The 15,260-nt window shown below is 36.7% G+C and overlaps 1 protein-coding gene across 1 annotated transcript; it reads left to right on the top strand.

The window, feature by feature from the left end:
• The first annotated feature begins 2,099 nt into the window (after positions 1–2,099).
• UK114 (reactive intermediate imine deaminase A homolog UK114) lies at positions 2,100–8,245 on the top strand. Its single transcript, XM_073966107.1, has 3 exons — positions 2,100–2,287; positions 7,317–7,546; positions 8,041–8,245. The coding sequence occupies exons 1-3, from the start codon at positions 2,223–2,225 to the stop codon at positions 8,163–8,165; spliced, it is 420 nt and encodes a 139-aa protein (XP_073822208.1). The 5' UTR covers positions 2,100–2,222; the 3' UTR covers positions 8,166–8,245.
• The last annotated feature ends 7,015 nt before the right edge of the window (positions 8,246–15,260 follow it).

The raw sequence follows: 15,260 nt of genomic DNA, 5'->3' as shown, positions 1-15,260 counted from the left end.
TAGCCCCCATAGAACGGTACCTCCCGATTTTCGGTATTTTTAAGGTTTTAGCTTCATTATCCTATCAAAATGGTACGTAGTCTTCTTTAGGGGTATACAACTTTCCCCCAGAATTTTGTCGGTATCGGTCCACACCTTCATATAGCGCCCATAGAACGGTACCTCCCGATTTTCGGTATTTTGAAGGTTTTAGATTCATTATCACACCGAAATGGCTGAAATTTGGTACTTAGTCTACATTGGTGGTACAAAACTTTTCCCCAGAACTTTGTCGGTATCGGTCCATGCCTTCATATAGCCCCCATAGAACGGTACCTCCCGATTTTCGGTATTTTGAACGTTGTGGCTTCAATATTCCACCGAAATGGCTGAAATTTGGTATTTAGAGTTGGTTGGGGGTACTCAAACTTTCCCTTTAAATTTGTCGGTATAGGTCCACGCCTTCATATAGCCCCCATGGAAAGGTACCTCCCGATTTTTCGTATTTTGAAGGTTGTGTCTTCAATATTCCACCAAAATGGCTAAAATTTGGTATTTAGTCTTCAATGTGATATAAAACTGTTCGCCAGAAATATGTCTGTACCGGTCCACGCTTTCATATTGCCCCATTTCTGACTAAAATTCGTCGGTATAGGTCTACGTTTCGATATAGCCCCCATAGAACGGTACCTCCCGATTTTCGTAATACTGAAGATTGTGACTTCAATATCCAACCGAAATGGCTGAAATTCGGTATTTCGTCTGTCAAGAGTTATAAAATATTCCAGAAGAGTATTATCAGTATAGGTCCACGTCTTCCTATATCCCCATAGAAGCGTACTTCTTGATTTTCGGTATTTTTTAAGTTTTAGCCACATTCTCTTACCGAAATATAGGAAATTTGGTATTTAATTTGAAATTTTGAAATAGCCCCCATAGAAAGGTGCCTCACATTGTTTTACCGAAATTGCTGAAATTTAGTATTAAGTCTTCTTCATACACGAAAGGAAACTAATTATTCCATTTTACTTCAATACAACTTGTGGTGGAGGGTATAACAAGTTCGGAACTTAACGCCGTTCTTACTTCTTTCATCTATGAACATTGCTATTTCAAAATCCGCAAAAACTTGCCAGGTGTAAGCGGTTTTCACTTAAAGTTAGTAAAGTCGCACCATGTATGACATTTTTTTATAAGGAAGCGATACAGTCAATGCATTGTCAGAATTTGAACTTCTATATCTCAATAACGATAAAACCTACGAAAATATCATAAATGACAATCTTGTAGAGAATTTTCATAGCTACAACATTTTCTTCAGTCCCATTTCGATAAGACTTGTGGTTTCCAAGCAAAATCGTGAAAACCTAAAAAACGCCGAAAATGTCAACTTGAATAGCGATTTATTTAAAAAGCGCTCTGGCATTTTTTTTTTGATTTTTCTCTTCTATAAACGTTGTAGTTTCAGAATCCGCAAAAGCGCACCGTGTTTGTTTTGATACATACCTTCCTTCTTAATTACTTTCATATTTAAAAATTTAAAATAATGTATACATTTAAATATGTCTGCTCCTTCCAACATAATACGCCACTGCCGACAATAAAACAAGTGAATTTATATGAAATATTTCTCAGTTTGAAAGGTATTATTGATAATCAAAACAAAAATACGAATATCTGCTAGTTTTTTGCATTAAAAGGCAAACGAAAAATGACCCCCCTTAGTGATAATGCTAAAAGCTCTCAATGTATCGGAGACAACAGTGCGATAGCAGACAGCAGCAGTATAACATAACAGAAGCAGCGGCAGCGATAGTTCAGCAATGCCTATGCATATAAAAACTGTGGTGAATTATCAATACTGGAGAAGAGAAGACCAAACCTATCGTCGGTAAAATATATGAAATTGAAAAGCAACAACAACGACGCTGATAACCAGAGTATCATTAATAAAATGTACAAGCCGGCCGGCAACAATAGAGTACCTACTACACAATACGTAGGTCGTACGATAACAAATTTGCGGCCAAACAGAGAGCAGACAGCCTAACATGAGCTGGAGGAGAGACTAAATCAACTAAACTCAACACTTTGAACGTCAGCTCCACTAAAAACAAAACACAACAGTTCACGTAGAACGTTTGACAAGTGTAGAACACACCGCAAGGCGATTTCGCTAAGTCAACAAACAATCGAAAACTAATCTATTTCAATAAAAAAAGGGAGACCGACCCACAGCAATAATGTCGACTTTGATCAGAAAATTGATTAGCACCAACAACGCTGCCAAACCAGTAGCGCCATACAAGTAAGTACATACGATGAAGAAGAAGACGAAGAAGTATTTTTCTTTTCTGAAACAAAACTCCGGACTATGATGGTCTGATGTATAATATTGTGTGTACATTAATGATTGTCCAAACGACAACATACTGTGTGGCATTCACAGCCATGCTTACAGGAATGGGTTGTGCGATGGGTTGGTCGTTTGTCCGTCTGTTTATCCGTCCCTAAGTATGAAACAATGTATCATCGCATATGATTGCCAAATGCAATGAATGGTTCTTGGATTCACTTATGATTGGAAAAAATTACACACATTGTTGGAAATCATTTATTTTTTTGCGAATATAAAATCAGCTGGGCGTAGAGATAATACGAGGTTGGGTTGGGAAGTGTGGGAAAGTATTATACCCACCATTATTGTCATTGCGTTTGCAACACATCGAAATATTCGTCGGAGAACCCATAAAGTATGTACATTCTTTATCAGCAAGTAACTATGTCTGTCTGTCCGTCCGTCTGTCTGCATAAATCAACATAATGTTCTCAATATTTAAAAAAGACTTTTTTTTAATTTTGGGATACATCGATCCATGTTTTGATATAGCCTCCATAAAACGATACCTCCAGATATTCGATAGGTTGGGGGTTTTAGCTTCCTGGTATTTTGTATTCGCTGGTGGTATAAAGTATTGCTGAAGAGAATGGATTGTATAAGTCCACGTTTTCATACAGCCCCCACAGAACGGTACCACCCGATTTTCGCTATTTTAAAGATTTTAAAAAATGTCTTAAAGAGTCTCCATTGACAATCTAGAGAGAAACACTGTAGCCGAACAGCGGAATTTTTAGTTCCTTAATCTTCCAATAGATTGTATCCACAATATGATTCTCGCGGTAACATCCGACCAAGTACTGTATTGGACGAATATTTGTTTTCTCATGTAGATGGTCCTGTTGTAGCTCTCAGGGCGGCATTTTGACAGGTTTGTCTATTTTACCATTGCATTGCACTTATATTCGCGGACCGCATAGCTTACCACAGATGTGGTCTCAGCTTGTCGCAGACAGCTGTGGACAACGTGAACATGCTGTCGAATGTGACCCCTAGGATATTGGGGTAGTTGGTGGTCGGAATTCCGCTACCGCCGACCTTGACATTCAACTTAGTGCTCACTTCAACTGTTCATGGACAGAGTGGCCGTAGATTCAGTGGCAGATAGTTGCATATTTCTCGCATGGAAAAAGGCTATAAGATCAGTTAAATAGGAGTTCAGCCTTCCACAAATAACACCAGGAAAGATGACTGACGCCAAGGTTGTACAATCATACGCATACGCTACGATCTGAACGCCGCCTGGAGGGGTGGAATACAGGAGAGGTAGATTGTGGTGGTTTCTCCTCGGCAGGAAGAAATCTAATGCGACGTAGTACTCTTAGTCTCCCCTGTCACTCCAGGGATGATCGACAAAATGTCGATTAAAATAACTTCCACACCAACTCGCATCAGTCAGTAACGTCGCCAAACGTGACTGAGGACCTATCTTACATCTTTCCTGAGTTGGAGAATGACTTAATCGTTGCTCACAATTCACTTTTTTCGGCTCCGATATTGCAACTCTTCAGATTACTTAGCCACTTTTTCCGCATATGCTAAGCGACCAACCTGTAAACTTCCAGTGTTAGCTCCCTGACTCTAGGGTCAGTGGGGTTGGCACGACGAAGTATTCTACCAGTAGGTATAGGGCGAGGGGCTGCTCCGAACATCCAAAGGATTTAGCAGATCTCTAAAGCAGTGATTAGTGAACTCTCTAAGCAAATCAGCTTTCACATTGGTTTACGTGGTACCAATCATCTTCATAGCCTCAATTTGTATGTTAAAATACCGTTTTAAAAAGCTTTCCTGTAATCGATGTAGATCTCTTTACCGATAAATCTGGACCTCCAACAAGTTTAAAGTTGTTTTAAATTCCTAATCCTCGAACAGAGGAGTGTCTCCCCAAGTCCCTTTTGACATCTTCTGAATGGTTTGATATATTGTAGGTATGTTTACTTCAGAATATATAACTCTCATGACTGTAGCGGGAGGTAAATACCGTCTAAACCACCTTTAGTTCATAATCCTTTTGAGCGGCGCTTCGTTTTAATGGAGTCTTAATAGAGAGGGTCTTTGCTTTACAACAAGATGAAACACTTTTTAAGTGACTTAGGTATTTCTTCTCTATCGAAGGAACAGAACCGAGTACTTATTAACATTTGGTTCCACAATCCCGGAAGAAGAATCCTTCTTCCCAATTTCTTAAACCCACATTGACACTTCTTGATTAAAGGCTTCTTTGTCGAGACATGTGGAGCTAGAGGTGAACTTATTATACCCTCCACCATAATATGGAGGGTATAATTATCTTTGTCACTCCGTTTGTAACACATCGAAATATTCGTCGGAGACCCTATAAAGTACAGTATATTCTTGAGCAGCATAAAATTCCAGGTCGATATAACCATGTCCATCTGTAAAATTTGATATAGAAGTTTCTATTACTCCTATGCTGTTTGGTGCTGAAAATGGGGTATATCGGGGTACACAATATTCCAGAAGAGAATTATAAGTAAGTCCTCGTATAGCCCCCATAGAACGGCCTCTCCCAATTTTTCGTATTTTGAAGGTTTTGTTTTGGTATTTAGTCTTGGTTGGGGTTATTAAACTTTCCACCAAAAATTTTTCGGTATTGACCCACGTCTTCATATAATCCCCTTAGAACGGTACCCTCCGATTTTCGGTGTTTTGAAAGTTTTAGCCACATTTTCAACCGAAATTGCTGAAATGTTGTAAAAGAAATTTCTCGGAACAGGTCCATATTTTTATACAGCTTTATTAGAACGATACTCCCGATTTTCGTTATGTTGATTTTTAAGCACATAATTCAGACGGAATAACTGAAATTTGGTAATTAGTCTTCGCTAAGGGTACAAAACATTATTACAGTTACAAAACATCCCTTGCAAAAATCAGACAGTATTGGTTCACGTTTCGGTATAGCCCCCATTTAAGATTTTTTGAAGATTTTAGTCACATTTTTTACCGAATAGGTTGTTAATTGGAATTTTGTGTTCCCAGTAGATCGAAAACTTACTCGCAAAAACTATCCATACAGATCCAGGTTTAAGTCTAGCACCCATAAACCGAGATTGCTGTAACGATATCCCGATTTTGCGGTGTTTTGAAGATTTTAGCTACAATTTTTAACCGAACTAGCTGTAATTTGGCCCGTGATGTTTTCAGTGGTCACAAAATTTCTACATCAAAAATCGTAAACATAGTTCTATGTTTTGGTATAGCCCCCATATAACGGTACCCCCGATTTTCGGCATTTTGAGAATGTTAGCTAAAATTTTTAACCGAACTAGCTGTAATTTGATACTAACCCCCTGTTTTTGTAACTTATTTTTGTTCGTTCGTCAATATTCGTTATAATTTAGGCATCTATAGCTCAACCCCCAGAAGACATATATACATACCTAATTTTTCGTATACCCGTTCCATATACAGCTAAGAATTCCTCATTAAAAAATCAGCGCTCTACATTTGCCCTAAAGCGAGTAAATCGATCTACAAAATTTGACAATTCGTGTGAGAAGAATAATTTTTTTTACAAAAACTGGGGGTTAATGTTTTCACGAAACTTCTCCACCAAAATTCGTCAACAGAGGTCCAAGTTTGGTATAGCCTCCATACAACGGTACCCCCTTTTTTAGATACAACTTTTAACGGATCTAGCTGTAATTTGTAGAGTTGCGTCGTTCATGAACGAACCGGCTCAAAGGAACGATTCCGTGAAAAGAACGAACGGATCCGTATCCAGCCCATTCTTTTATATCGTTCATTTAAATCCCCGATGGACGAGTCATTGCTGCTTACAAAATTAGCAGCATTGGTTTTGCAGTCAAACTCTAAACAAACGCTGCGTTAGCGCAAACAGCACAAATTTCCACACAAAACAAACAATGATTCAGACAGCTACTCTCGCTCAGTAACTCACCTCGTTCAGTAGCACATCTCAGTCATATCTTTCTTTTGCATCATTCGTTCATCTGGTTCTTTCATGTCAAAACCACCACCACTACGTTCAGAAACAAAACCACCCCCATTAGCACACAATGTGTCATTCGTGAACGAACATTTTCAAAAGAACGATTCGGTGAAAAGAACGACAGAGTCATATGCAGCAGAGAACGAACGACTTCAAAAGAAAATAATAAAGTCAAATGTATTGTTGAACGAAAAAGAGCCAACGAACGAAGTAAACGACCCGGATCTTTTTGGTGAACGGAATGAAAAAGATCGATCCGCTCAATGAACGAGATTGCCCAACACTAGTAATTTGACATTTGAAGTCCTCAGAGGTTTTGGTTTATCCCAAGAGATTGAAGAAATTTTGAGATACTTCTTTTGACCTAATTTAGTCATTTGGTGTATCCGTGGTCGAAAAATGTTTGAACCTAGCGGGAAACTAATTATTCCATTTTAGTTCAGAATATTTAACTAAATGCTTTTTTTTGTTGTTTTCTTGTTCTGGTTCTCAGCTTAAATAGAATATCTTGTTACAAAATTGTTGTTATAAAACAGATGGGTTTCCATCAAATATGATAATATGAACACATTCATTATACATGTAGCATCGGCAATCTCGATGATCTAGGTCAAAGTCAATGTCAAGAAGTAGACACACTGATAAGCACTACAAAGCGTGAAACAAGGAAAATATATTAGCAACAGATGAATAAAATGCAAACCTAAGTATTACAGATTCTTTGTACTGTAATGCCTAGATTTGCATGTATAACAATTATTGCTCATTCTTATTGTATAATTATATCCCTCACCCATCTATCTACCCCATACCTCGTATATTAAACCAATACCAACTCCAGAAAACAAAAAAAAAACTCAGAACACATGTTTTATCTTTGTTTCTTTTCATGATGATATGTCATTTGTCTTGTGGTACATTTGTGCTTCTTTAATGCTTCCCCTTTCCTTCTTTCCCTTAAAGTCAAGCGGTTGTTGCCGATCGTACTGTTTACGTTTCTGGTTGTTTGGGTTTGGACAAGAACACCATGAAATTGGTACCGGGTGGTGCTGTCGAACAAGCTGAAATGGCCTTGAAAAATCTAGAAGCTGTTCTTGTTGCTGCTGATTCTGGCATGGATAAAGTTATAAAGAATACCATCTTCTTAAAGGATCTCAACGATTTCGGTGCCATCAATGAAGTCTACAAAAAGGGTAAGTACAACAGCAACAACAACAAAAACTAACTTGCTGCTGCTGGCAATTTGCCACCACTATACAATGTAATCAATTTTAATATTGTTAAGGTGCGACAAGTATTCACAGGCACAGCACATTTTACCATGTTATACTTTTAATCAGTTTTTAATCACCAACTGCCTGCCAATGAATTGATAATTTATTTATTGACCGAAGTAGTTAATAGGGCATCACTAAAATATTTCCCCTTATCAACTTGATTATTAATGAGCTGTTTATATGTTTGTTTGTCAAAACAATTTTGATGTGTTATCAATCAAGAGAGGTTAATTAAAATAAACTCAGCAATTGTTTCTCTTTCTCTTTTAATACTGGGGTACTAAGTTTCTCAATTGGTAGTTGTTGACCATATTTGCTTTTATGAATTTCAACTTATCTCGCCCTCTGATTCAGATAATATCGTATGTTTTGTTAATTATATTGTTCTCCATTTCGCCCTCTTTTTTCAGTTTTCAATAAAGACTTCCCCGCCCGTAGCTGTTTCCAAGTTGCCCGCCTTCCCATGGATGCTTTGGTTGAAATCGAATGCATTGCTATGACCGGCGATGTTAAGACCGTCACATCTTCGGATTGACTATATGAATCTGGCAGCAATAAATACTCGAAATTGTAATAAAACTATGTTTTATTAATAAATAAATTGATTGATAAAAATTGGTGAAATTATTAATTGGCAAACTGATATGGGTTCTTTGGGAGAACAAAATAAATTATTAATTTTTTACTAGAAGAAAATTTTCAAATTTTTTAAAGATTTTTATAAAAAACTGTAAAGACTGTTAATTTAAATAAAAAACTAAAAAAAAACTTAATTTTATTTAAAACAAGTAAGAACGACTTTAAGTTCGGCCGGACCGAACTTTTTATACCCTCCACCACGAATTGCATTGAAGTAAAATGAACAAGTAAAAAAGCATTAAGTTCGGCCGGGCCGAACTTTTCATACCCTCCACCATAAAATATTCTGAACTAAAATGGAATAATTAGTTTTCATTCCTGTCCCCAACTTTAAGTGGGTACGTTAAAATGTCAGATAATGTACATAAAATGTTTCATTCGGTAGGCCCTTTTTTATGGTGCCTATATCTAACTATGTATGTTGACAATTTTTGGTGGGCAAGAAATTGGGAGGTACGGTTATATAGGGGTTATAATAAAACATGGACCTAGCCTTTAATGTCAAATAACTCCTAATTCGGTTAAAAATTGTAGCTAGAATCCTCAAAATACCGAAAATCGGTACATAACGTGGGAACTTCAAATGTCATTAACAGCTAGTTTGGAGGTATGTGGGCTATACGAAAATAAGAACTTAAATGAACAATTTTTGTTGGCTTTTAAATTTCAAATTACAGAAAGTTCGTCCAAAAAATAAAGCTAAGGTACGGAAAATCGGGAGGTTTGTTTTGGGGCTAAAATTGGGAGGTACCGTTTTATGGGAGCTATATCCGAACATGGACCTATGTTGACAATTTTTTATGGAGAGGCGTTGTGACCGCTAAGAACTTGAAATGTCAAATTACTGCTAGTTCGGTTTAATATTGTAGTTAAAATCATCAAATTACTGAAAATCGGGAGGTACTTTTATATGGGAGCTTTATCAATACATCGACCTTTCTTGACAATTTTTGGTGGAGAGGTGTGGTGACCACTAAGAATTTCAGATAATTCGGTTAAAACTTGTAGGTAAAATTCTGAAAATACCGAAAATCCGGTATATTGGGATACCGAAATCCGTTATACCGAGGTACCGTTATATGGGCCTATACCAAAACATGGACCTACGTTCATAATTATTTTGAATATAAGTTTTTTGGTCACTAAGAACCCTAAATATCAAATTATAGCTAATTCGGTCTAGAAATGTGAATTTAAACGTCAAAATGCGTCAAATCGGGAGGTAACGTTATATGGGACTTATTCCAAAACATGGACCTATGTCCTCTAGTTATATAAGTTTATTGATATTTAAGAACCCTAAGTGTCAATTTATAGCTAAATCGGTCTGTAAATGTAACTAAAAACGTCAAAATCCAATAAATCGGGGGTACCGTTATATGGATGCTATACCAGAACGTGGACCTATGTCCACAACTTTTTTATATAAGTTTATTTACACTTAAGAACCCTAAATGTCAAATTATAGCATAATCGACCTGAAAATGTAGCTAAAAACGTCAAAATACCGTAAATCGGGGGGCACCGTTATATGGGGCTATACCAAAACGTGGACCTATGTCCACATGTTTTGTTATATAAGTTTATTGACATTTAAGAACCCTAAATGTCAAATTATAGCGACATCGGTGTGAAAATGTAGCTAAAAGCGTCAAAATACCGTAAATCGGGTGGTACCGTTATATGGGGGCTATACCAAAACGTGGACCTATGTCCACAACTTTTGTTATATACGTTTATTGAGACTTAAGAACCCTAAATGTCAAATTATAGCTACATCGATCTGAAAATGTAGCTAAAAACGTCAAAATACCGTAAATCGGGGGTACCGTTATATGGGGGCTATACCAAAACGTAGACCTATGTCCACAAGTTTTCTTATATAAGTTTATTGGCACTTAAGAACCCTAAATGTCAAATTATAGCCAAATCGGTCTGAAAATGTAGCTAAAAATGTCAAAATATCGTAAATCGGGGGGTACCGTTATATGGGTGCTATACCAAAACGTGGACCTATGTCCACAACTTTTGTTATATAAGTTTATTGACAGTTAAGAACCCTAAATGTCAAATTATAGCTACATCGGTCTGAAAATGTAGCTTAAAACGTCAAAATACCGTTAATTGGGGGGTACCGTTATAGGGGGGCTATACCAAAACGTGGACCTATGTCCACAAGTTTTGTTATAAAAGTTTATTGACACTTACGAACCCTAAATGTCAAATTATAGCTAAATCGGTTTGAAAATGTAGCTAAAATCGTCAAAATAACGTAAATCGGGGGGTACCGTTATATGGGGGCTATACCAAAACGTGGCCGATATAGCCCATCATCGAACTTGACCTGCCTGCAAACAAAAGACGCATTTTCCCAAAATTTCAGCGTCCTATCTCCATTTTTGTGGATGCTACAGTGATTACCACAGACGGACGGACGGACGGACGGACGTGCACAGATCGACTCAGAATTTTACCCTGATCAAGAATATATATACTTTATAGGGTCGCAAATGAGTATTTCAATGCGTTACAAACGGAAAAACAAACTTAATATACCCTCCATACTATGGTGGAGGGTATAAAAAAGTTAGTGTCATATCGCTTATGAATGTACTAAGCTCTTCCGTCACTTCAAGGCAACAGGAATTTCGTTTAAAAAAGTTATGGTACCAATGAGACATCGATGTTTTCAACCCATTGAGAATACGAAATACCAAGCTACAGACACCTTATTAGAAAAACTAAACACAAATGAAGGATCTCGTTTTTATACCCTCCACCATAGTATTGAGGGTATATTAAGTTTGTTTTTCCGTTTGTAACGCATTGAAATACTCATTTGCGACCCTATAAAGTATATATATTTTTGATCAGGGTAAAATTCTGAGTCGATCTGTGCATGTCCGTCCGTCCATCCGTCTGTGGTAATCACTCTAGCATCCACAAAAATGGAGATAGGACGCTGAAATTTTGGGAAAATGCGTCTTTTGTTTGCAGGCAGGTCAAGTTCGATGATGGGCTATATCGGTCCACGTTTTGGTATAGCCCCCATATAACGGTACCCCCCGATTTACGGTATTTTGACGTTTTAAGCTACATTTTCAGACCGATTTAGCTATAATTTAACATTTAGGGTTCTTAAGTGTCAATAAACTTATATAACAAAACTTGTGGACATATTTCCACGTTTTGGTGAAGCCCCAATATAACTGTACCCCCCGATTTACGGTATTTTGACGTTTTTAGCTACATTTTCAGACTGATTTAGCTATAATTTGACATTTAGGGTTCTTAAATGTCAAGAAAATTATATAACAAAATTTGTGGACATAGGTCCGCGTTTTTGTATAACCCCCATATAGCGGTACCCCCGATTTACGGCATTTTGACGTTTTTAGCTACATTTTCAGACCGATTTAGCTATAATTTGACATTTAGGGTTCTTAAGTGCCAATAAACTTATATAACAAAACTTGTGGACATAGGTCCACGTTTTGGTATAGCCCCCATACAACGGTACCCCCCGATTTACGGGTTTGTGACGTTTTGTCACATTTCTAGACCGAATTAGCTATAATTTGATATTTAGGGTTCTTAGTGACAAAAAAAACTTATATTCGAAAAAAATTATGAACATAGGTCCATGTTTTGGTATAGCCCCCATATAACGGTACGCCCCGATTTACGGTATTTTGACGTTTTTAGCTACATTTTCAGACCGATTTAGCTATAATTTGACATTTAGGGTTCCTAAGTGTCAATAAACTTATATAACAAAAGTTGTGGACATAGATCCGCGTTTTGATATAGCCCCCATATAACGGTTCCCCCCGATTTACGGTATTTTGACGTTTTTAGCTATATTTTTATACCGATTTAGCTATAATTTGACATTTAGGGTTCTTAAGTGCCAATAAACTTATATAAGAAAACTAGTGGACATAGGTCCACGTTTTGGTATAGCCCCCATATAATGTGACCGCCCGATTTCAGGTATTTTGACGTTTTAAGTCACATTTCTAGACCGAATTAGCTATAATTTTATATTTAGGGTTCTTAGTTACCAAAAAACTTATATTCGAAAAAATTATGGACATAGGTACATGTTTTGGTATAGCCCCATATAACGGTACTTCCCGATTTCCGGTATTTTGAGAATTTTACCTACAAGTTTTAACCGAATTATCTGTAATTTGAACATTTGACATTTGAAATTCCTAGTGGTCACCACACCTCTCAACCAAAAATTGTCAAGAAAGGTGATTTTAGCTACAATATTAAACCGAACTAGCAGTAATTTAGCATTTGAAGTTCTTAGTGGTCACAACACCTCTCCATCAAAAATTGTCAACATAGGTCCATGTTCGGATATAGCTCCCATATAACGGTACCTCCCAATTTTTAGTAATTTTGCAATTTTAGCTACAATTTTAACTGAACTAACTGTAATTTGACATTTGAAGATTGTAGTGGTCGCCACACATCTGCATCAACAATTTTTAACATAGCTCCCATATAACGATACTTCCCGATTTTCGGTACTTTGAGGAGTTTACTTAAAATGTTTAACCAACGTAGGTCCATGTTTTGGTATAGCCCCAAAACAAACCTCCTGATTTTCCGTATCTTAGCTTTATTTTTTGGACGAACTTTCTGTAATTTGAAATTTAAAAGCCAACAAAAATTCTGCAACAAAGGTTTTTCATTTAAGTTCATATTTTTGTATAGCCTACATACCTCCGAACTAGCTGTTAATGACATTTGAAGTTTCCACGTTATGTACCGATTTTCGGTATTTTGAGGATTTTAGCTGCAATTTTCAACCGAAGTAGGAGTTATTTGACATTAAAGGCTCCCATCAAACACTGACATTTTAACGTACCCACTTAAAGTTGGGGACAGGAATGAAAACTAATTATTCCATTTTAGTTCAGAATATTTTATGGTGGAGGGTATGAAAAGTTCGGCCCGGCCGAACTTAACGCTTTTTTACTTGTTACTTTTTAGTAATGGTCAGGCCACATTAGGTACCCAGCAAAATTTTAAGGAAGGGGTTCCACGCGATGACGTGATTTCATGGCATCTTTTGCATTGGTTCAAACGAAGTCGTGAAAGATCCCATATTTTCATTAGCATTTGAACCAATGCACAGTGGTCCCACTTGTATGGAAAAGAGTGTCAAAAATAGTTCTAATCGAGCTACCGCCTCCAAATTTTAAACGTAGGTTTATAACAAGCCAAAAAGATAGAAAACCATTTTTAGTAAATGTAGGTCCATATTTGGGTATAGCTCCCATAGAAAGGTACCGCCCGATTTGTGGTATTTTGACGATTTTGGCCAAATTAACCAACCGATTTGGATGTTATTTAGCATTTTGAGTTCTGAGTGAATAAACTATCTCGTTGCAAAAAATATTCAATATAGGTCCATGTTAAGGTATAGCCGCCATTTAAATGTACTCTCAGATTTAAGGTATTTTGACAATTTTAGCGAAATTTTCCAACTGATTTGGCTGTAATTTGGCATTTTGAGTTCTGATACCTCCATGCAAAAAATGTTTTGTATAGGTCCAAGTTTAGGTATAGCTCCCATGTAAACGTAACTCCGGATTTTCGGAATTTTGACGATTTTACGGGCGTGGTATAAGAGGAATAACTTAGCAGGTGGCAGATGGGGGCAGCAGGACTTTTTTAATCGTAAACAAGAGACTTTCCCTTGCATTCTAAAAAAATTTCGAGACTCACAAATGCTCACAACATTAGTAAAACTCAACATAAATTAATAGTAATTATATTAAAAATAGCAGAAAAAGTCATTTATTAAGAATTTATTTTTAATGAAGTTAGAAAACGAATTATGAATTTGTTTTTTAATAAAAACATTGTCAATGCCACCACCTATAAGTTTCATTTTGAAAATTGCACATTTATCTCTCCAATTTTTTTATAATTTTACTCATAACCTACGAATGCTTTGCGGATGTATTTTTCGTTTTTAAGGCCTCATATACAAATCACAACTTCATCGACTTAACTTGGCGTATAACCGCTGTAAATTTACAAAAATAAGGTTGGATGTTAAAAAGTTGATATGTTTAAAGAATATTTATTTCAATCGCAATAAAATTTGTCGCCAACAATTTTTCGATTTTTGTCCACGGGCGGAACCACTGTGCAATGCAAAGGATGTCGTGAATGATCCGATCTTTTCATCAGCATTTGAACCCATTCCATCGATCCAATAGAGATGAATTTTGTGTTTTTATTTATACACATTTTTCTAAATATATAAGATTAATTATTTACAATAGGCTTGATGTTGTCGGAGGCTCGAAATCACAACCAACGTTGTTAAAACTCTCGTGGTAATGATAATACCATTGCAAAGAGTTGTTGAAAATGACATGCCAAAGCATTGGTGGAAATGACATGCCAAAGCATTGGTGGAAATGACATGCCAAAGCATTGGTGGAAATGACATGTCAAAGCATTTGTGTAAATGGCATGTATTGGATCCAAAAATGAATAGCATCTTTTGGGGTCCACGCTCATATAAAATTCATCGATGAAGATGCTAAAAAGATGACATTCCAGATCACTTTCACCCATGATTGAATGACATCTTTGGCATCGAACATTTTGCTGAACTAGAGAAAAAGTAAAAAGACAACATTAGTAAACTTTAGCAAGATCTGTCACTTCCGAGTCGAGCTATCACTCTAGCATCACAAAACTAGAGATAGTACTCTGAAATTTTGGGAAGATGAGTCTTTAGTTTGCAGGCAGGTCAAGTTCCATGATGAGCTATATCGATCCACGTTTTGGTATAACCCCCATATAACGGTATCACCCATTTTTAGTCACATTTATTTTCAAACCGAATTAGCTTTAATTTGAAATTTAGGGTTCCTAGTGATTAACAAACTTATATTCCAAAAATTATGGGCATAAGTCTATGTTTTCGTAAAGCCCTCATATAACGGTACCTCCC

This window comes from Musca autumnalis, unplaced genomic scaffold (genome assembly GCF_047663935.1).
Source record: "Musca autumnalis isolate F117 unplaced genomic scaffold, ASM4766393v1 scaffold_2, whole genome shotgun sequence".
NCBI classification, from domain to species: Eukaryota; Metazoa; Arthropoda; class Insecta; order Diptera; family Muscidae; genus Musca; species Musca autumnalis.
Note: the sequence above shows the minus strand (reverse complement) of the source record. Positions and strands in the feature narration are given on the sequence as shown.

What these genes read in the sequence shown, in the direction of transcription:
- UK114 (XM_073966107.1), top strand. Translation starts at nt 2,223, where the DNA reads ATGTCGACTTTGATCAGAAAATTGATTAGCACCAACAACGCTGCCAAA. An exon ending in AAACCAGTAGCGCCATACAA is followed by an intron (nt 2,288 to 7,316) that starts GTAAGTACATAC and finishes TTTCCCTTAAAG; the next exon opens with TCAAGCGGTTGTTGCCGATC. An exon ending in CAATGAAGTCTACAAAAAGG is followed by an intron (nt 7,547 to 8,040) that starts GTAAGTACAACA and finishes CTCTTTTTTCAG; the next exon opens with TTTTCAATAAAGACTTCCCC.